The sequence below is a fragment of the Micropterus salmoides genome, unplaced genomic scaffold (genome assembly GCF_014851395.1).
Source record: "Micropterus salmoides isolate LMB-PRFRI ecotype aquatic unplaced genomic scaffold, ASM1485139v1 Ms_hic_scaffold_19, whole genome shotgun sequence".
NCBI lineage: Eukaryota > Metazoa > Chordata > Actinopteri > Centrarchiformes > Centrarchidae > Micropterus > Micropterus salmoides.
The window spans coordinates 18,810,770-18,832,503 of record NW_024041039.1 but is presented as its reverse complement, the minus strand read 5'-3'; the positions used below and the strand labels follow the sequence as shown (position 1 = coordinate 18,832,503).

Below are 21,734 nucleotides of genomic sequence, written 5' to 3'. Positions count from 1 at the left end.
TGTAAAAGGGCACTACAGTCTTTTCTCTGTCTGTCTGCCTCACCCTCCCACATGCACACACAGTAGAGTAAGGGGGCGGGGGGTGGATCAAAAGCTCTCTAGCACATACCACACTGATGGAGAGCAGATGCAGGGACTGCTTTGCTGATGTTGCGCTGGCATAGTGTGAGTGTAAATCTATGTTTAGGAGGAGTCAAATGTTTCCAGGCAAGAAGCATGCAGAGCAGAGACCTACTGGAACAAGCACAATTGCACAGTTGACTAACAATGTGAGCAATGATGACATAAGAAAGGCATAGCCCCCATTTACTTCCTCAATTCTTTCTGTCAGGCTTTACACGTCACTTTCTATAGGAGTCATGAGACTACCTGTAAATGTCTGACTAAGTATAACCTCAGGCAGATTTATCACTGGTTCCTCCCCCAATTTTAAATCTTTTGTCATTCACCCACATATGATGACATGCCAGGCTTTCCAAAGAACTTAAGAGACACTTGATATGGGTTAAAAGTGACAGAACTGTAGAAAATCTGCACTTCTTTATTTTATTAATCAGAGGAATCAAGACATTTAAACCCATGACTGTTTAATTAGGAATGAGCTATGCAGTAGAGGACTGACTACATATGACACAACAGCAGCAAGCTGAGAAAGGCGCACCCTGTGTTATCCAGTTAATGATGAGTATGTTGAGGATACAGTGGCGCCTGTTTTGTTGCAAGGTTTCCATGAAGGTAAAAGCCATATGTCCAATCAGCTGACTGCAGCATGACAGTGTGGAAGAATGCAAGGAATGTGCTGATCCCATGTTGCTCGCGCCCCTAGCTAGCACAACAGACCTGTTGTTTTGAAGGCCTTTTAACATGCAAAAGATGAGTGCAAGAGCTTTCTGTGCAAGTCAAGTCCAGTCACACAGAACCTCTTTCAATAAAACAAATCAAAAGATTAAAAATGAATTCAAATGCAGCCACTCACAGCATCAACAAGTGACCACAGTCAACATTACAGTCAGATATCGTCCTCTGTAAGCTTTTGATTATTTTATTGTATTCCGACTTCCTTTCACATCTTCTTACTGATGGGAAATATTTTGTAATGCAGGAGCTGAGAAAACAAACGCGCTCCTGTTCTGAGGGATTATACAGCATCACAGGAAACTGGTCACACCCCAAAGGTCCCATAATTGAAGCTACATAGTGTCAGCTTCTCTACTGTCACTCAAAACACTTGCCTAAAATAACACCGCTGCATGAAAAACATGTTTATTGTGTACAGGGAAGTCAGATGGCCGGATAACCTTCATGAGGCAGAAGCTGTGTCATTTCCCTGTGCACATTCAGATTTTTCAAGGATATGAGTCAAATCAATTTGAAATTGTAACTAAGGTTGTGTGCTGCCCCACAGTGGTATGGAGAAAGAAGTGCAGTGGAAGAAAAAGAAGCCAAACAGGACGCTGGACAGATTTATCAAGCATCCCTTTTATTAACATCACCTGTTACAAAAAGAACAAAATCTTCAGTGTTAATGAACTTAGCAACAATATAGCAAGTGTTGATTACAGATGATATGGGACGCTTATTCCTAGAATAGTTGCAGTAGGATTAAAAACCTAACACTGTTGACCTGGCCTTCTCTTTCCACAGCCAGGGTCACAGACTCCCCTTCTTTCTGGAGCTGCAGTAAAGACTTGACTACAATTTGTCCATGCATCTCCATAGTTAGTCACGTAGTGACACTTCTGATATGCTGAGACCCCTCCTGATTTCCCTTCTCCAACCCGTTTTCTAGCCAAGGTATGCATGGAGCTATGAATTCATGAACACACGATGCACAGTTTGTGATAGGTTTCTGGACAGGAGGCAAACAGATCAACAACAGTGTATTTCAGCAGGTCCTAACTGGTACATTTAAACAATACATGTCTTTAAGTTAAGAAAAAAAAAGGACTGAAAACCCATAGTTTTGTCAAGTTGGAAATTTGTATCACTGCCCTCTCTTGACAAATTAACAGCTACTGCAGTCTTCAAAAGGATTTCATTGAAAAATACAGGTGTTTTAAACAGAGGAATGGTTGCCACACAGTTTAAATTATGCTGGATGTCATTTTTAAGTTTAGATTAAAAATTAATTGTTGATGCTGCTAAAGAAGAGGAATGTGGTGGGAGTGGAGTAGTGTGTTTTGGTACAGTGTCTGGAGTGTTTGGAATTAACAGTAACCTCTTCCTGCTCCATTACGGCCAACAGTGAGACCGGGAATGGTTTGTCAATGCCTCGGCCAGAGTCATTTGGAGGCTTCCTACAGTACAGGTGAGGTGACGGAGGTTGAGGAAAGGGGGTGGCTGGGTGTGATAGTATGGTGTGATGTTGGTAATGAGGAGACCGAAGGTCAAAGGTGGTCTCTGTAGTGCAGTCAGGATGACTGCTTGGAGTCTCTCCTCCTCTAACTAAACCATGGGCAGATCTTTGTCAGTCTCCTGCAGGAAATCACAAATGTAGAATGTTCATACTCCACATTCAAACACACTGTTGCAAGTGAAAAGACAGGACTGTGATCCTGTAATGTTTTATTGGATGGTAAGAACAGTGCAGTAACAGGCCTTACCCCTTCCTGTCGCTTGGCGAGTTGCTGGCTGACTGCTTGTAGCAGCTGCTGCAGTTCTCTGACTGTTTGGTTCAGTCCTGCTGTCATTTTCTCCTTTCTGTCAATCTCTTCCTGTCAGACACAGAATAGCTGATTTAGAGCATAGACTATATATAAAGATGGGCGACTTGACAATTACCCAAAAGTAAAACCAAAACATCTCAACAACCCCCTCCATGTAAAATCAAAGACATGTCAAATAATTTTGATGGTTTCTGTCATTTTTGGTAGTTATCACTCTGATGTACTGTGTGTTCAAGTGTTAATTTACAATTTTTAATGTATTTGGTATAGTCTGAAGTTATGTCAAACAGCGAAATTAGGTTATCTTTACTCAATTGTTGAATGTCTGTGGGTTCAAATAACATAATCATGATCCCACAGGCATCCAGGAATTGAGCAAAACGCACAGTCTCAGACTTTGAAAACCCCTGACATACACCACCAGACTCTTACTGTCTGTGACGTCAGACTGCTATTCTCTATCAGGTCATCAGCGTGGTCTGTCACTTTTGATAGCTCCCCCTGGATCAGATCAAGAGACTGCTGGGCCTGGATAAAAATATAACAATTAAAAAATTAACAAACAACAACTCGTATAAGCCGTGTAAAATCGAAATGACTGTTCTTACCTTATAAAGGTCACCAGCCACCTTTTGCCTCTCGTTCTCTTCCGTCTCCAGCTTGGACAGCGTCTCAGTGAGTTGGGTTTTCAGCTGGAATCAAAACAGACACTCAGCATATGTTCTACAGCACATTGTAGCTTCCCAGTGGTATTTATTCAGAGCCTCTTGCATTGCCTACATTAAATGGGTACATTAAAGTGCTCAACACACATTAAACAGGGTTTTTTTTTGTCCTACTTAGGCCATGTTCGAACCAAAACAAGGTGCAAGGGGGCTGCATGGTTGTGTGCATAGTATTCATTTATTCCTGTGTCTCCATGGTTTCAAGATAAACGGTATTATTACATCATTCACGTTATAAAATAATCTACCAGGAATATGCACTTGTGCGTCCCCAATTGTTGCCGAACAATGTAGCAAGCAATGCGTCCCAGCAAAGGTCTGACGATCCAGTGTCCTCATAATAATTAGGAGGATCCATTTTTGATAACGCTGTCGTCAGTCTGAACGCAGCCAATATATTGTTAATGAACTACTGACTGCAAACACTTCAAAGAAAAATGTCCAGTGACATCATGACAAGACAATTGGACAAAACAGGCAGACAAGGTTTGTAAGAAAGCTGAAGAGGGAATAATGTTGCAGTTTAAATTGTGGAGTAAAATTATAGATGAGGATTGACAAAATGGACCCTTTTTTGGACTCTGCAGAAGGAAGGCAAGTTGAACAGTAAGCCATTTGTTAGATGCCTGACACGGCAAAGTGAGATGAAGCGGAGTGCCAGTGTAGAGAATGGAGAGTTAGTCTTGTAAGTGTAACGCGCAGGTGAGTCATCATTCTCAACCTCTGATTTTTTTTTTTTTTCCTACTCTACAAAGTCACATTCTTGGTTCCTAAAAATCAGAGAAAATATTCTTGAAGTTAAGCGTTGAGTATGCACGTTCACCGAGGTTATGCATGATGATGACCCACAGTTGAAGATGGAGCACCCAGTCCCGTCAATGTGTAGAGCCACCACTGAGCGCAATAAGAGATAGGTTTGGAAAGGAGCTCTAGAGGGTGAGCAACGCTTACCAAATTCAGCTCCTCATTCTGTCTGAAAGCTTCTGTATATGACCCATCAAGTCTGGTCTGCAATTCAGTCAACAGATCTTTGAGCTGAAATTAAGTTTTAAGATAATGGGTTTAATGGGTCTGTGGGAGTCGGTCCTGGCCAGTACTACTAGCACACAGTTCACGCAGTGATACAAACTGTTAGCTAGCAGAGCCGTGTTACCATAAATAAAGCACAGGATCCTGCATGACTGTAAATCACCAGTCTGTACAGTGTACTTTTAGTTCAATAATGCTGAATGTCTGTTGTGTGGATGTCATATTCCTCAAATAAACAGGATGTCACAAAAATATCAAAACAGAAAAACACACCATGAACATGAAATATGACACACAGCAAAGCTCATTATGCCACAGCAGGATGAACGCTGTGACATGACTATGAAGAAGTCAAGTTTCTGCTCACCTCTCTGACCTCTGTCACATAGGTGGCACTCTCGCACTCCGCCCTCTCCAACTCAGATTCCAAGTGCTGCTTTTCTCTTCTCATCTGCAGAGCACGACAGAGGTTCACATATGCTTATGACTGAAACAAACAGCAGAAGATAAAATTTTTGAACTACAACAAGTCAGGACAAGACTGACATTTTCCAACTCTGCTCCATCAGTTAGTCTCTCAATCTCTTGCTCCAGAGCTGTGACTTTTTGGTTCATCTAAAAAGGTTAGAGAAGAAGAATGATACAATAAAAAGCACCACATGGTGCATGCATCACCTCAGCGATTTGATATTCAATCTTGGGAGTGGTCTCCTGCTAAACCTAAACACAATACCTCTCTGAGCTCTCTCTGCGATAGCTCCAGCTTCACCTTCCAGCGAGACTCCTCCTGCTCCACGCTGCTCTGGAGGCGCTGCAGGATGCCCTCCTGTGGATGCAGCAGGAACGACAGCTCAGTGTAGCGAGCGATACCACTTAAAGAACCAAAAATGTTAAAAAGCGAAAAAACCTCATCTCACCGTCTCTGCCAAAACCTTCTTGTATGTCTCACAGTCTTTCTGTAGAATCCTTTGGGTTTCCTCAGCTTCTTTCAGCTTCTCAGCCAATTCCTAACAAGAGAGAGAGAAGTATTTGCTGACTGCTAAAGATATCTTCAGATTAAGAGAAAATATGTTCTCTTCCACTCTATTTACCTTAGAGTCCCCTGATGCAGGGGTGGATTGTTCAGCTAAGCTTTCAGCTACTGCCCTCTGAAATCTGTGGAGCCACTCGTGATGGTTCTAGTAGAAAGAGGGGATAAGAGAAAGAAAAGAGAAACTTCTGTGAAACGACACAGGAAGGAGAAGCACAACGGAGTAAGAAGGGTCTTCAAATCACAATATGCATTGTAAAAAAATAAAAAACCCATACCTGCTCACTGGGCAGAGGCACATTGGGCAGAAGTCTGTGCAGAACTTCTCGACACTCGGCCTGACACACTTCAAGTGCTGTTTGGTTCTCCTACATGGCGATGGGAGGGGCAAAGAGGAAAAGAGAAGAGTGGAGGTTGAGCATCGAACTGTTGAAATTGTCACTTCGAAGACAAGGGCCAGTGGTCATCAGAGCAGATGACAACCACTTTTCCTTCTTCCTCATTCTACTCTCCATTATTAATTATCATCAAGTAATTCATTGAGCCACTCCAATCAATGTCACAGGAATTATTCATTTAACATCTTAAATGATCATTTTAGAACTTTAGGATAAACCCTGTCTCGCTCCTACTTCCAATTACCCTGAGAAAAAAAATCTTTCAAAAAGGGCCACACCTACACCAAGTGTCAGCAACCTCCAATTCAGAGCACATCACATGCTTCGGTCCTCCTGCAAACCACAAATACATCAATCTGCTTTCATGAAATTCTACAAAGTACCTTGAAACTCTTCAATTAATAAAAAAAAGTGGTACCCATCAGTCCTCCCACAATGGGCTAGCATCATTCACATGTCACTCTGAGGCCTGAAGGGGGAACTTACACCAAGCACTAGCCAGCTGGCACTCTAAACACTATTCACATTAACACACTGTGTCACAAGGCAGCCCTGAGACGAGTGTAGAGTCGAATGCAACCAGCATGCACTGACAGTACATAACAGCTGCCGAGGAACTCCCTGGCTCAGCTCTGAGAAGGTGCTTTCTACTGTACTCAGATGGCAGGAGAGCAGCTGCCAGGCCTGATGGTTCAGCATGTACCCTTGGCTAATGTAGGGGGAGGACAGCAAAAATACACACACGTCACTGCAACTGTTAATAGACTACCTGGTAGCCCACTATGTCTACACCAAGAGACCTGCAGCACTCAGAAATACACTGTAGATTTGCTTTACATTTAGCTACACTTGTTTGTCCTGATGGAGAACAAACATGTTTCAGTTGTGAGTACAGGGCATTGAGAAACACAGGGCACTGTTGCATACTCACTAAATGGATCATTTAAAAAGAATAAACTGCATAAAAAAATTGAAGTGAATTAAACAGATTTTCATTGACTGATTTACTGGTGTTGTTGACAGTAAGGATGTCACAAAGCGGAATGGAGACAAACATGCTAGAAATGAGTCAAATGACAAAGACAGGAAGCTGCAAAATGATTGCCAAGAATATTAATCTAATGACGTCTAGTGAAATCATTTCTGGGTCACTGCACACTCATTTCCAAGCATCAGCATGGGCTCCTTGGGCAGGGAGAAATCTTTTCAAAAGTTGAAAGTTAATAAAGTCTGAGATTGCCAAGGGGAGTAGTAGTTCAACAGCTCAACATAGCCAATTGAAAACTTGACCAAACAACAGAGGGGAGGGGCCAGAGTGAAGCAAATGAGTATGCAGCTTTGTTATGGAAGATGTTTGAAAAGAAATTTCACTGGGTCAATTATGGGAAACAAAACAGCATTTTCTTTGGGGGGGGGGATGCATCAGATTGGAACTAGAGTGAAGCAGACTGAGGTGGTGGTGTCGAACCTTGACAGCTTTGCTGAGTTTCCCTTGAAGCATGGACTCGGTGGCTGACAGAGCTTCCATTGCACTCCAGTTTTTCTCCCGAAGCTCCTGTTTTGGTCAGTTCCAGAGAGATACTACTTTCAGTTCAGCCTCAGGGGAAAATGCATTCAGTGACCCTCAAAGTCTGGTAGAGTAACACAACAAACCGAATGCATTTCTCATTTTAAAAATGCCTACACTCTGCTTTTCACCCACGCTCCAACCACTAAAAATAAGCATGAACGTATAGCCTCGGGAGTCCCAGTCTCGCACCTTGTGTGGGGAAGAGCAACATGCACAGTACGCAAGATATGTATAGTAACAATATTCTGTGAGCGCTTTCTATTTAAATTAAGTCAGTAATCATTTCTAGAGATTTTTTTCGGTAGAAGTCCACGTAAACATATCAAATCAAATATGCCTCTCTCGAAAATAAAAGGTGGGCAAGTTTCTAAAGCTCTGAATCACCCACAAGCACAGACAAGCTAGCTGAAACAGTCATGGCCAAAGGCAAGCATAACAGGAGTAGGCTGGAAGCCCTGTTATGCAATGCTCAGCTTAAGCAATCCAAATCATAATAGAAATCTGTACTGATGTGTATGATCATGTTGAGCACACAACACTGGCCTCGGCTAAAGAAAGCTTTGTGTTTGCTTAAAAAATGCTTAAAAAGAACAAAAAGCACAACAACCGAGACTAAGTGGCAGTGGACAACAGGAGGTATGAATGTATGCAGTGTGCAACTCCAGTGTGAGGGTAGTGTGTTGGGGAACCACACAGGGGGGGGGGGGTGCGATGTCTTTAGACCAGAGGAGATACTGGTATTGCATGGTTCAGGTCATTGCTGTAGGAAACCTACGTTGTTCTTCTTTCTATGAAGCTCCAGGGAGTCTCTCAGCTCAACCAGCTCACCCTGCAGATCTGAGACCTGCTTGTCCTTCTCTGACAACCTGATCGAAAACAACATAACCACTCATTATGAACATTATTATGTGGTTAAGGTTCCTTTAAAATGAAGACGTGTGTGAAAAATGTGTTTGTCATCATATGTATTAAACATTACTCACGCTGTAAGAAGCTCTGGGCTCGGCACTGCTGTGTGGGACTGCTATACGAGGTGGGGGAAAAGACTCCATTAAAAATAGGACTGGATTATAATTGTATGACTGTAAGACAGAGAGCTCAAACTTTAAGGACAAGTCAAACATGAACAGGTTTTTTTTCTGAATCCCTAGTCAAAGAGCCCCTTCCTTCAACTTAATGGTTCCTTGGTAAAAATCTTTTATAGCTTAACAAATCCTCCTGTCTCAGATGATTTTTCCCCAAAGAGGTTTCTTTCATTTTAGGAAGTTCTTGTCACACACTGATGAATTGTATGTTCAAGTTTCTGGTAAGTTTGCTTTTAATTAGTTATTTGATGCTATAAAGAGGGGTTTTATGTCATGACTGACAGCTGAGCTCGCAACAGAGTTAACTGGGACCTCGATACCGTGGCAACAACCCAGATCTCTACTGTGCAGACTCTGGCTCACCAACACAGCCCCCATTTGTGGTATAATTTGGCATTACTTTGGTACTGGGGGAAAAAGTGGAGACACATGGTCCATGTTATTATATTTAACTGTATATAGTGTGTAATTTAAATTTAGAATGCTAACCGATTCTGCAGTTCTTTTATTGTATTTTGTTGTTCTTTTTACATTCCTTTGTACTGCCTTGCCAACATGAATTTCCCCTGCAGGGGATTAATAAAGGAATGTCTTATCTTATCTCTATATACAGTCTATGATTCAAACCATAAAACATGTTACACTTGCACTTTGTAGTGAGCAATGTTTTGAGAGCATTCCTCACCTGTTGATGCATCTGCTCCATCTTCTCGCTCAGCTCGCTCGTCCTCGCCTCAAGCTCACCCTGCAACATCTGGATCTCCTGATCCTTCACCAATAGCCTGCCGGTCATATGTGCACATCATTGGTATGATTTCTAATGGCTAATCTGGAGGACTGCATGGTTAAATGGTTGGGGGGGTGTTGAACTTACTGAGCCTGGACTTCTTCGAGCTGGGCAACAGTACTGCTCAGCTCTTCTGGCGGCTCCTTCTGTCTCAGCTGTTCTATCTCTGCCTGCAGGGCAGCCAACTGCTGCTGCAGAGACTGTGAAACAAAACTCGCCTCAGACAAGAGCTCAAACTAGGACAATACAACATGAACAGCAGAAGGAGCAGCATTTGAAATATGGAAATCCAGTATTTCATTGATACAGAAAAGCCCACACCTCGACTGTCTTCTCTCTGAACGAGCTGCTGTCTTGTGCTGCCTGTAGCATCTCCTCCATTGATTTTAGCATCATGTCTTTCTCTTGGATCCTATAAAGCGAAGTGAAAGAAGGGTTCACCACACAGAACAGTTTCAAGTCAAACAGAATCTGTTGCCATTTACTTATTTAATGATATCCACTACAAGAGGACATTTAACAGCAGCAAGTGGAAATCAGATGTTAAAAGACTTCCTATCGCGGGTGTGTCTAGGCATTGGCCTGGAATGCCAGGAGGAATTAGTTCTGATATGCTTACAAAAGAGTAAGTAGTAGCCTTTGGGTTCACAACATGTAATCATGACTTGCATCAGCTACTCTTCATCTCAGCTAGTTGGCACTGAAACTAAAGTTAAATATTACCTTAAATATCTGTGTGTTTTGGACAGGGGATGGGTGAATAAGACATTGTACAGCTACACTGTTACTTACTTGCTCCGGAGTTCTTCCACTGTCAACTCTGATGATGCCTGTGATTAGGGGAAGACACAATTTCAAACAAATGAATACAGAAATAAAAGGGTTGGGGAAAAACACACCTTTTTAATATAAGTTTTTAGACAACACACCTGCTCTTCTGTCTTTCTCTTAATGGCCTCTATTTCTTGTTTTAGTGCCTCTTTCTCTTCTCTTACAGCCTGCATCAGGAAAAGACATTACTTTTTGCCCATTAGGGATTGTGATTGCAAGGCACGCAGCAAAATACAGAGTCACTTAAAGTATGCTGATGGCAGTCAAATGTGGGGGTGAGACAGCAAGTTTTCAGTTGTTTCTTAAGGCTTTGCTACCTGGGGCCGTCTCTTTCTGAACAAAAGAAAACGGTCACCTTGAGCTCTTCGTCTTTGTTGGCCACCTCAATCAGCCTGTTCTCCAGCAGGCCATGTACGGTTTTTATGGTCTCCTCCTTCTCCCGGCAACTGGGTAGGAAGCAATGTTTTATACGGTCATTCAGATAATGATTATGGCTTTTTTGTTTCATGGACACAGTAACACACCTAAACAGCGGATGTATTCAAGATACGTTCTAGTTTTCACACACCTTATCTGAAACTGGTCCAAAGCCAGCTGGGAGGCAGTCTACCGGAGGAGAGTCCAAGGCCAATAGATAGAGAGGGTGTGTCAAACAGAAGAATGCAAATGCCTAGGGATCTTTTAAATTTGGAAAAACAGTCATGGTATGTAGCTGACCTGATCGGAAATCTGTGCCTGCAGATTCTGAATCTCTGCCTTCAGTGACATGTTCTCATTGTGCAAGGCCTGCAGAGGAAAAGGACACGGGACAGGAAAGAGATGACAACACTTATTATGTCATGATAATACAATAATTTGAACAATGACACAGCATTCATATTATTCTTTTTAGGTTTAACCCAAAATATCTGAAAATGTGAACCAGCATGCCCTCTTTCAGGCAGCGTGGTGTACATGGTCTTCCGTCCATGTTCCCCCTCAACACGGTGAGAGGCCTAGAAGACGTTTACCAATATCTACAGATTCTTACACTAACTAGTGCATCGGTTCATTAGTCTGCAGGAATTTGGTAGATGAATGTACCTGCATGTTAGTCTCTCTACTGGCCCCGCTGCTCCGCTCAGCATTTAGAGAATCCTCCAGACTCTTCCTCTGCAACTCCTTTTCAGCCAATCTGAACAGAACAGGGGAAGAGTTGGGAGAGCACATGAAAAATGGTATCACTTTTAATAAAGTTAGTATGTCTGAAACTGGTACATACTGATCCAATACCGATATCGGCCTGATAGTTACTCAAATAGCTGGATCGGGTATTTGGTGACAAGGGGGCCAATCTATTCGAGTCAATTACGTACGTATTCCATAATGCATCAGCAGCACGCAGGTGGACCCGAACATTTTGCTAGGAGAGCTGACACAGCATTTTGTTTTACAAGGTTAGGCGGCAATGTTGAAGTCAAGCCCTGATGTTGCCTTACACATAAAATAATGATTTCCAGCCTCTTCCTCACAGTCAGAAATACAGCTTGTTAATTTTACACTGTTATGGGATCGGTACTCGGTATTGAGTTGGATCGGTGTATCCCTAGTCTGAAAAGGCAAAACATCAAATAAAATAAACAGTTTCTTACAGCTTCTGTATCTCCTCAATGTGGGCGACATGGGTGGCCTAAATGAGAAGAAAATAAATCTTAGTAGCACATACACTACATACATACACTGTTATGCCAGTAGACATAGACAAAACTCAGAAAAATGAGGTTGACAAATATACCTGTGAAGAGATCTGGGCCTGCATGCTCTCATTCTGGACCTGAAGACTTTTGTTTTCATTCATAAGCTCCTGTTAACCACAGACAGTATTAGTACATGCAAAAAGTCTGCATCTAATTCAACACATTTGCACAATGCTTAAGAATCCATCAGTGTAATCCAATTCCACGGCTCCATTTGATAAACTTCCATATAATCTGATCCAATATAGTGAATCAAGCACAGATGTACTATAAAATGGATTTGTTGTATGTGATGTTGCGGTGGCTCACCTGAACCCGGGCCTGCAGTGAGTCATCAGGCATACTGTGCTGGGTCATCTCCATAAGCTCTCTCACTCTCTGCTCCAGGCGCTCCTTTGAGACCATGGCGTCAGTCAGGCTGCCATGTAGGGTCTGGAACTCCTTGTTCTTGTTGTTCATCTCCGTCTCCAATGCCAGCAGCTGGCTGTGGAGCTCTGCGCCCACATATACACAGATTTTCAGTTGCTGAATGTAAACTGAAAATTCAGTTTTGACATAGCAGAAGCAACAAGCTAAAGCTAAGAAGGATCACATTTTTAGTGCGACAGATTTTAAATCACCTTGATTTGAGGCCTGAAGTTTCTCTCTCTCAGCGTTGACATTGTGGAGGAAATTCTGCAGTTCTTCCCAACGTCGCTTAGCATCCTGCAGTTGGGCCTGGGGATGAGAGATGTATCCAGATTGGTGAACACTTGTCTCCCAACCATTATACTAGAAAACAAGCGCTTTAAACATTTTAGCAGTGGTGGCTTGAGTGGGAATCAAGTTGACTGGGAGGGTACAGCCACAGTAAGATAACAAATTACTTCCATCCACCTTTCCTTTCATTCTCAAGATCACTACTTAAAGTCAATGACTGCGGCGATTGATTTGCATCAAGACTACATGAATTTCTAAAAGCCTGTGATCCTCCAGTCTCTTTCAAATTCAAATACAGCTCTGGATCTGTCAAACTCAGTTAATGGATAGTCCAAATTACAAAAACATCTTGTAGACTGTTTAATCGATTTTTCTACTCTGTGCAAGAAAGAACACCAGGTTTTCTGTCATGAAAATCTCAGGAAAGACAGGAAAGGCTGATTTGGGTATCTAGCCGGAAATTGTGGTTTATACACAGCACAAAGCCTCAAACATTCCAGCTTCCAAAGCCAACACAATCCTCCCAACCCAGGTTCTATTTCCCACACCCCTCCCCAGGACTTCTCCAATATGACCTCCTCCCATTTCCCCGGCAATGCTACCACACCCGCCAACCAGATTAGAAGCTGTGCAGCATCGCCCAGGTTTTGTACAGCTCGGTTCACTTTTGTCTCGGCTGGGGGAAACTGAAGCACAGGCTAAATAAACACATTGTGCATCTGGGTTAGAGTACCTCCAGCTGGGACACGTTCTGCTTGTAGCTGACCTCCAGTGACTTCCTCTGGTGCTCCTCCTGCTGCAGCTTGCCGTTGTTTTCTGCCAGCTCGTTCATCAGACTGGCGTACTCAGAACGTAACTTGTTCAGCTCTGCTGAATTCCTATAAAGCAGCACACATTCACAAATTTAAAACAAAAACGGTTGATGGGGCATTAGTGTGGATGTTTCTGATTAATCAAACTACAAATAGCCTGTATGGGGCATTTCACATTGTGTAACTGTGCATGCAAATGGAGCTCTGCCTTAATGTGACCTACAGACCTACACAGGCAGAATAAATTTCTGAGATAGGAAGTCTGAGCTAAAATGTGTGTATTTATTTATTTATTTATTTGTATATAGGGTGTCTTTATTATTTTTTATTCTGCTTTTAAATTGCCTCTCTTTACTTGTGTTTTTAGTTTAAAGCCGACTCAGATTCGCACATTAATTCCAATGTACCTGTACTGTCTTGTACCTGTGCAAATGGCAAACAAATCTATCAATGAATCATAGGAGTGTTTCACCTAAACCGCAACCTCCGAGCAGGGCTGGAACAAAAAATAAATAAATAAATTTTTGGCCGAGGCGGTCCACCAAAATCAGTCGGACACCCCACAATAGTTTCATTTAGTGGGTCAGATTAGGGGTGTGATGAAACACTGAGATGTGACATTGCACAAATTTGGTGTCTATGACTACAACACATGAATAAATTGTAATAGACCTATGTAGGTCTGGGGGTCCTCCCCCAGAAGATTTTTAGCATTAAACACTTAATTTCCTTCATTGTGGAGGCATTTTCTGCACCAATTTATGGTGGAAATGTCTTCATTCATTCAAATTCAGGTGGCAGGGGACAATTCACAATATAAAAAAAATAATGCAGTAATCAGCTCCTTTTTTTCAGTTAATTTTTTTGAACAATGCAGAGCCTTTGCATTGCAAGTTTTCTTAAGTACAAATAAACCATTTTCATAGCATTTTTATTTGTTAATTAACATTCCTTGGTGCAAGCTATTTTTCTGAACATTTTTAACAAATGCTTTCAAAAAAGTGGTGGCTACATGTCCCCAGTGTAAATGACCCTCCCTCCCTACAGGCTGAGCTACTCCATGCTTACCGCTTCACCTCCACTCTCCTCCTGCTCTGTCACTCTGCCCATCACGGTCACTTTGTCACTCTGTTTCGCTAATGGTGCTTTCAGACCAAAAGCGAAGCGAGCGTTCGGGGCAGTGAGTTTACATACAAAGTCAATGCAAAGACGCGTAAAGCCACGATTTCCAGTCGAGCGGCGCAAAGCGACACAAAGGGGCGGTTCCGGCGACGCAAAGCGAAGGGAAGGAATTTCTCGCGTGTGTGAAATTCGCATGACACTGAGTCGCGATAGCCTGTCAACGTTGAGATTGTCCGTACGTCACAGACAGCTTCAGAGCGTTGTGTGGAGAGGGCCAGGCAGAGCGGGCGATTAAAAATCTGCAGGCCGGCTGAGAGCTGCATAAACTTGGGGTAGAGGAGCAGGGAGCAGCGCTCTGACTTTTGGACAAATAAACACCCGTGGTTGGACTGGATTATGACAACAAACATTTTAGAAGTTGTTGTCCTGCTGTCTTGCTGACAGACCTGACAAAGCATGAATTCATGTTCATGTTATTTTGGCATCAGTTTGATCCATTTATTGCTATTTAATCACAGCTAAATGTTTACTTTGGGTTCATACAGCTGTAGTAATAGCGAGTTGTGTTTATTCGCGTTATGAATGTGAACACTTCAGGAATGTCCAGCGTTTTGGTTTTAATTGCTAGTTTCAAGTCTCCTTCAATACAGCACGATGTTGAGTTTTGCAAGTTATGGTCCCATTTAGAGGAAAATAGATGATAAAGCAGAATATGCTTTAATATCACAGTCAACGTGAATTATGGATGCAAATAGGGTCACTTCTGGTTCCAAAAAGCAAAGATGGTGAGGGCTATGATAACCTCGAGGTTTCAAAAGGGTAGTCCACTAACCAATGGACGACAGCACAGTGGCTGCGTCCACTTCTATTATACAGTCTATGGTTTCACCAAGCTGAGCAGATGAGACATGTATTAAGCTCTACAGAGCATGACCAGTATGTTCTTATCTATAGTAGTGTAACACTGACTTGCTCTCCATCTGGTTGGTGGCAGTGCTGACCGCGTCCCTCAGGATGCCGTTCTCCTGCTGCAGTCGAGTGATCTGGCTTTCCAGCTGCTCCCTCACCTGCAGGAACTACATACAAACAACAGGATTCAGTTTCCATGCAGCCTTGAGAAGAATGCCAAAAGATCTGGGATCCTTCACATTTTTTAAATTCCAGATTTTTCCCACAGTCCTGATGATATAGTGTTGTATAATATATTTTATAAACTGTACAGATAAATGAACAAAATTGGAAACAAGTGAATGCATCTCCATACTTGCAGGAAACCAAAGCTCACCTTAATCTGCATGGTCTGGAGCTCCTGGCAGCTGCCTTGTGCTTTGCCCTGCATGCTCCCCAGCTCTTTCTCCATGGCTGCACGTTGCTCTCTCATCACGGCCTCCACCCGGCCGGTCTTTTGCTTCTCAACCTGAAGCTCCTAAAGCATAGAGGAAAGAGAGCACATGAAGCTCTTCACTCAAACAAATGGAATTATTCCTGCAATACAAAGAATAAGTTAATTAATTAAACATATCTCATAATTCATTAAGCAGAACATAGGAAGCTAGACCTGGCTGAGCTGTTTCACTTTGTCCTTAGCAATGGAGGCCTCCTCCTGCAGAGTTGTGAAAAGTCTCTCCCGTTCCTGTGCAGCTGGGTCATTCCTAGCTGCAGACTGGTTAGTGAAACACATGACGTTAGAAAAGCAGGCATAACAAGTCCAACTACAAATACCAGGTCACCTGCCAAATGCACATAGTGTGAAATATCACTTGTCAAGGACAACTAATTCAAATTATCACTTATTAATCTCTCACTTTGTGCCAGGCATCCAAGGCATTGGGGCTCTTCTCTCGGAGGAGAGTAATCACACTGACAGCCTCGGCTTCTGACAGAGCCAGGCTGGACAGACCAGACAGCAGCTCCTTCAGCTTCATCTCCGTATTCTCTGTTAAAACAAGATAGGGGATGCAATTTAGCACGACAGCAAAAAGAACCAAAGACTGGATAAGACTTTTTTTCCCCCTCCTACCTTTGTCAGTCTCATTCTTCTGTTTCTTGCCACTCCCTTTGGATGTAATATCGTCATTATGGGCTGCCTGGTGATTGGCAGGAGCTGCTGAGTCGGCTTCATCTACTGGATTTGGGGGAAAACTAATTGATTACAAGGCGACAAGTTCAGGCTTCGGTTTGAGCACATGGCCAGGTATTTTAAAAGAAGTTGAGATATAATTTAGCATGTGAGGGCACTGTATCATCATTACCATGCTCAGTCTTCTGCTTCTTAGCAGAGTTCTTCTTCTTGCCACTGGTAGCACTTGGGGCTGCACCGTCCAAAACTTTGGTTTCAGCCACAATAGGAGCTTCCTTCTTGACCAGAACTGGACACTGCTCGGCCTTGATCTCTGGCTGCTGATCTTCCACTGGAAAGGGAAAGGAGGAATACTGTCAATCTCAACGTTTCATCTCAGGAATTTATCGAATTAAAGTCAACAATTTCCATGTTTTCCCCAAAAAACTAAGACTGTACTCTTGGCTACTCACCAGGCTCTGCTTTTTGTTTCTTCTTCTCCTTCTTCTTCCCGGAGATCTGGGGTGGTGTCTGACCCTGAACAGGAGCCTGAGTGGTTTGGACCTGGACCTGAACCTCAAGCTGAGCAGAAAGAGGGCTGGACTGTTTGCTTGCAGTCAGAGGTGGCTCAGTCTTGCGACCGACTGGCTTTGAGCCATTCACTTCTGGCTCCTCAGAAGACCGGGTTGTAGCTGCGGCAGCAGCAGCAGCCGCCTTGGCTGCCTTTTTCTCCTTCTTTTTTCTCTCCCTCAGACCGACAGAGGACTCTGGTGACACTGACACAGGCACATAGGGAGTAGGTGTTGGTGGAGCAGGATCTGGTGTAGCCACTGGTGCAGGCTCCTCCTCTACCTCCACAGCGGAGCCGGTGGCACCATCAGTCAAGTCAAAATCCCGAAGATCTTCTTCAGACTCTCCTCCACCACCGCCACTTCCGCTGGCACTCTCCTTCTTCTTGCTCTTCTTCTTTTCATTCTTCTTCCGGGTGTCTGGCTTGGATGGTGGTACCTTGAGGTCACGTTTCTGCCTGGCCAGCACCTCGTCGTAGGAGGTTTCCTTCATGAAGAGCCAGAAGAAGAGGAACATGAGGGCGATGACCAGGGAAGGGGCCAGGATGAGCAGGTACTGAGAGTCGTAGATATCCACCGCCATTCTGAAGAGAAGGAGACACGATGTTTAGTTTAGGCCGCTTGGTCACACCAACAGTTAAAAAGCAGACATGCTCCATTCCACATCACAACATGCATCTGCAAATCTGTAGACATCATGGCAACAAAGGAATGGACAGGAGGTGTTAGTACATCAATAGTGCTGAGAGGCAGCGAGTGAGAGGACTCTCACTGACACCCTGTCCTCTCTTAGCGATATGATCCAATTAGATAACCATAACCAAGCTACACAGCTTAACACCCGCCCTCCATTTTAATAAGTTCATAGAGAATAAGGCATATCTACTTGAAACACTGGCTGTTAAGAGCCAGATAGAAGACCGTTATAGAGGAGAATGAAAGCCATCAACTTCACTCACACTGGCTTAAAGGGGGACAAAATAGGTCAAGAACATCAGAGAGACAACTAGGCTAAAAAGAAGATAGCTCACTGTCTCATTTAGTCACTTCCCTCCTTCAGCCCCCACAAGGACGACATGGTGGTATTCTAAACTCATATCAGGATGGATTTGCAAGAGGCAAAAATACATCCACGTGCAAGTGTCACTCACTGAGGTCTGCTGCAGCTGCAGCTTGGCCCCTGCCTGCTTCAAGCCAAGGAAGAAGAGGTTCTTCTTCCATCGCAGACAAAGTTCAGAGTCAAGAGGTCCTGAGACTACATCAGTTTAGCATCTGCCAAAGATATTCTTAGGAACTATATGTTGTCCCCTGAAGGCTACGCAGCGAGAATGAGCTGGGGTGGAATCAATGCGGATAAAGCAGTATTCATTTGAGACACAACACACTTTATTATCACTACATGCAACTAAAACCAACTAACGCTCCATGTATTGGCATAAATGACACTGAGGAAATGCCTGCAACATGACTATTAAGATGAGGTGGATTTATTTGTCATAGCAATAATTACTCATGTATTTTACACATAAGTATATCAATTAATGCAATTTCTCAGCCAATGCATGTGAAAGAAATTAAGAAGAAACACTGCCAACATTTTCAACAACAAGAACATTTTTTTTTCTTCGGTTTTAGCAATCTGACAACACCCTAGATGACATGTTTGATGTTACAATCGCGAAGGTGGTAACAGAAATAGATCTCATTTCAAACATTGAAGAGTATGTCTTGCAACCCAACACACAGCAGTGCAATGCCTTGTGCAAACATACGCAGTTATTACAAAAATAAAACCACTGCTTTAAAAACGGAGAACAAGTTAAGCCCTGGGTGACGACAGCAGCATTGTGTCATCAACAATACATAGCGGCACCAATGGTGAGTGACTTGACATGCAGTGCAATCCAGTCCTATACCCAAGATCTGTGGCAGTAATATAGCGTAGGAGTCAGCGTCGTAGAGCAGACCTCTTTAGTAATTTGGATTAAGCAGATTACCCATGATAATACATTTAAGAATAACTTTCCACTGCAGGGCTTCCTGAGGACTGGCAGGCTTAGCCCTATAGTGTAATGTTGACCCTGTTTCACGCCCACCTCGAAAACCTCTCATTACATCTTCCACAGCACACAAAAATGTACCAGGTTTGTTTTAATGATTATTTGACTCATCTTACTCTGAAAAATAATGATAATAACTTTATTTGTATAGCACTTTTAAAAACTAAGTTACAAAGTGCTGAAAAATGTTTTTGCCTTTCAAGCACCAAACTATTCAGTATTATATAACTATTTATCAGCTTATATTATATAACACTTTATGAAGAGCCTTGATTCCGACGAACACATTCAATCGGCTGGTCTTACTCGTTGATTAGAAAAGTTTGCCATACACGTTCAACACGTATCCACTTCATTTCCTCTGGTTTGTTTGTATGGCATCTGTGTCAAAGGCCATGCATTCCTCCATGCTCCATAGGCTACAGTTGACAGCAAACTCATAAAAAATGTTGTTGAAATATCTGTTGGTTTAGAGAGCACTGTGCACGAACTACTCTCACCGTTTTGCTAGTTATAGCTATAAAAGAAGACATAAAGAATCTATAGTACAGTGTGTACTACATACACACCATGTGGGAACGGGAAAACAAGGTTTTAAATACCTATTTTCAGTATTTACGTTATTTACATTATGCCAAGTTCAATACATGTTCTAGAAATCTTCCATGTCAGACAAAAATCAAACTGTGACATAACTTAAAGCAACATTGGTTCTTGGCTTTTTACGTATGGGTGGTGTAAAAGTGTGAAGCCTGCTTGCTTTTTTCAGCCCCAGTACTCAGAGTGGAAGGTGCATGTGTTTCCCCGTACATCCTGAGCCTTGTCCCAGCATTAAAATGAGCCCGGAGGACAAAGCCCTCTCGGGCTGTTGGCTCCCCGGAATCTAGCCACTTGGCTGGCCAGGCCTCCTGATTTGGCAGGCCTGGCCCGAGAGGGAACTTCTGATAACTATCAGACCCAAAAAGCAGTTCAGACAGTATTTGAAAACCAGGTCATGCAGGACTCTACACTTAACATCTTTAAGATGACAACGCTTTACTAAAAAGCACATCAATGGAGAGCAAAGAAACTTTGTAGAGTGAAAGATTGAAGATGGTTCTGTCTGAGTAGTTCTGCTGTGTCACAAACTGATAAGACACAATCAGTATTCTGGTCATAAACTACGCAGAAAGTAGCAAAGTACACAGTGGAGCACCTGGTTATGGTGGAAAACATTAACCAATAGGTATTGGTCTGCTCTTTCTGGCTAAGACAAAGTTCCGCAAAGTGTGGCCAAACACTTTAAGGATTTCCAAAGATCTTCATAAAAGTACTTTAGATCGCTTAGCATTAAAGTAAGTTTATTAAACTAAATAGATCTATAAGTCATCAGGGTACAGTGCGTCGTGTCTTTATTCGCCACCTGATTGCAGATGTAGTAAGGTTGTCGTTCATTTTAAGTACCACAAATAAGTTACAACACCTCGACTTGTCTTTGACATAGCAAGCATCTTCATCATTCAACCAGGGCAGCAACTATGGTTGAGTGCTAAATGCCCCAGCATGCTAGATCATGTCTAATCGTCGGCCTTGTGCAGACTGCTGAACCAAGAGACGTTATGGCAGCTGTTTTTACACCAAAGAAAAGGCTGTTTGTGGATACAGCCTGTAATCACAGAAAAAGCAAAACTGACCTAACTTAGTGTTAATCGTTCCTGCTAAGTTACCCAAGCTAACGTTAGCTCCTTAGTCACACGTTATAATAACTAAACACCCACGAAACAGAAAGTAGAGGGACATTTGTCGACGACTGGCTCACTTCACCGACACGACTAACAAAACAATCATTATAACAGTGGATTCTCAATAATGGCCTGGACGTGGTTACAAGTAGTTGCTATAATAGTTAAATCCACACAGGAAAGCTTCGTCTCCACTCAAGTTCGTCTCACTGAGTTGCCAGAGCCTATCACTCTGAATGAGCTAGCTAACGTCAACTACCATGAGCCAGGCACTGACGTTAGCCGGCCAATCCCATTATTAGTACAGAGGAAGTCCTATAAAACTGACAAGCTACATTGTTAAAACAAACACCCAAGTTTGTTTCTCTTTCACCAACACTTAGACCGTCCAGAGGCGTGGACATCTGCCCCCACGGGCCTCATCTTGCTGGTGACCCAGCCTCCCTCTCGCCTGAAATCTCTGACCCGGTCTGCCGCTTCATTCTTCCGTTCAAGTCCTGAGGGCCGTTCCCAGGCCTGGGTAAAGAGCTTAGCTGCGCTACGACCGGGATGGACGGCCCTTTGACAAGAAATAAACACAAAACCGCCGAAAACAGCTGCTCACGACATACCTGTATCTTCAGTTTGCTGTTTCTTCAGCGAGTGGTGAAATGGCGTTGTTTGCGTTGACTCTGGCAGACTCCTGACTTCCCGGGGCAGCTCCAGCCTGGCTTTCTTCTGCGCTATCCTATCTCCTGTTTCTGGTTCGCGGGGGCGGGTCATAGGCAGGCTGCTGAGGGACGCTTGTTTTGTGACTCCACGAATACCGTCCGCAGCTCTCAGTACATAATGCAGA

The 21,734-nt window shown here is 43.1% G+C and overlaps 1 protein-coding gene across 4 annotated transcripts; it reads right to left on the bottom strand.

The window, feature by feature from the left end:
• Window positions 1-1,459: 1,459 nt before the first annotated feature.
• Window positions 1,460-21,667, bottom strand: ktn1 (kinectin 1). 4 transcript variants are annotated; one of them, XM_038728523.1, is made up of 36 exons: window positions 21,511-21,667; window positions 17,023-17,702; window positions 16,743-16,901; window positions 16,511-16,615; window positions 16,296-16,426; window positions 16,049-16,153; window positions 15,776-15,916; window positions 15,460-15,566; window positions 13,290-13,434; window positions 12,478-12,574; window positions 12,167-12,351; window positions 11,896-11,964; window positions 11,753-11,790; window positions 11,205-11,295; window positions 10,839-10,907; window positions 10,690-10,727; window positions 10,477-10,567; window positions 10,220-10,288; window positions 10,083-10,120; window positions 9,612-9,702; window positions 9,378-9,490; window positions 9,189-9,285; window positions 8,402-8,442; window positions 8,194-8,284; window positions 7,317-7,403; window positions 5,729-5,818; window positions 5,512-5,598; window positions 5,338-5,427; window positions 5,154-5,246; window positions 4,967-5,035; window positions 4,788-4,871; window positions 4,343-4,426; window positions 3,275-3,358; window positions 3,099-3,194; window positions 2,604-2,714; window positions 1,460-2,475 (listed from the first exon to the last, which is right to left on the bottom strand). In XM_038728523.1, exons 2-36 carry the CDS (start codon window positions 17,699-17,701, stop codon window positions 2,446-2,448), a joined length of 3,795 nt encoding a protein of 1,264 aa, XP_038584451.1. In that variant the 5' UTR covers window position 17,702; window positions 21,511-21,667; the 3' UTR covers window positions 1,460-2,445. The 4 variants fall into 4 exon arrangements, with proteins under 4 accessions (XP_038584451.1, XP_038584452.1, XP_038584454.1 ...); XM_038728524.1 differs by having other exon boundaries at window positions 8,402-8,439; XM_038728526.1 differs by lacking the exon at window positions 7,317-7,403.
• Window positions 21,668-21,734: the final 67 nt, after the last annotated feature.

Bases quoted from the DNA above. Each gene is read 5' to 3' on its own strand.
- ktn1 (XM_038728523.1), bottom strand. From the start codon at position 17,701: ATGGCGGTGGATATCTACGACTCTCAGTACCTGCTCATCCTGGCCCCT. The intron at 10,568-10,689 runs GTGTGTGAAAAC...CTTCCTACCCAG, and splicing joins TTGGACCAGTTTCAGATAAG to TTGCCGGGAGAAGGAGGAGA. The intron at 8,285-8,401 runs GTGAGTAATGTT...GTTTTCGATCAG, and splicing joins AGCCCAGAGCTTCTTACAGC to GTTGTCAGAGAAGGACAAGC.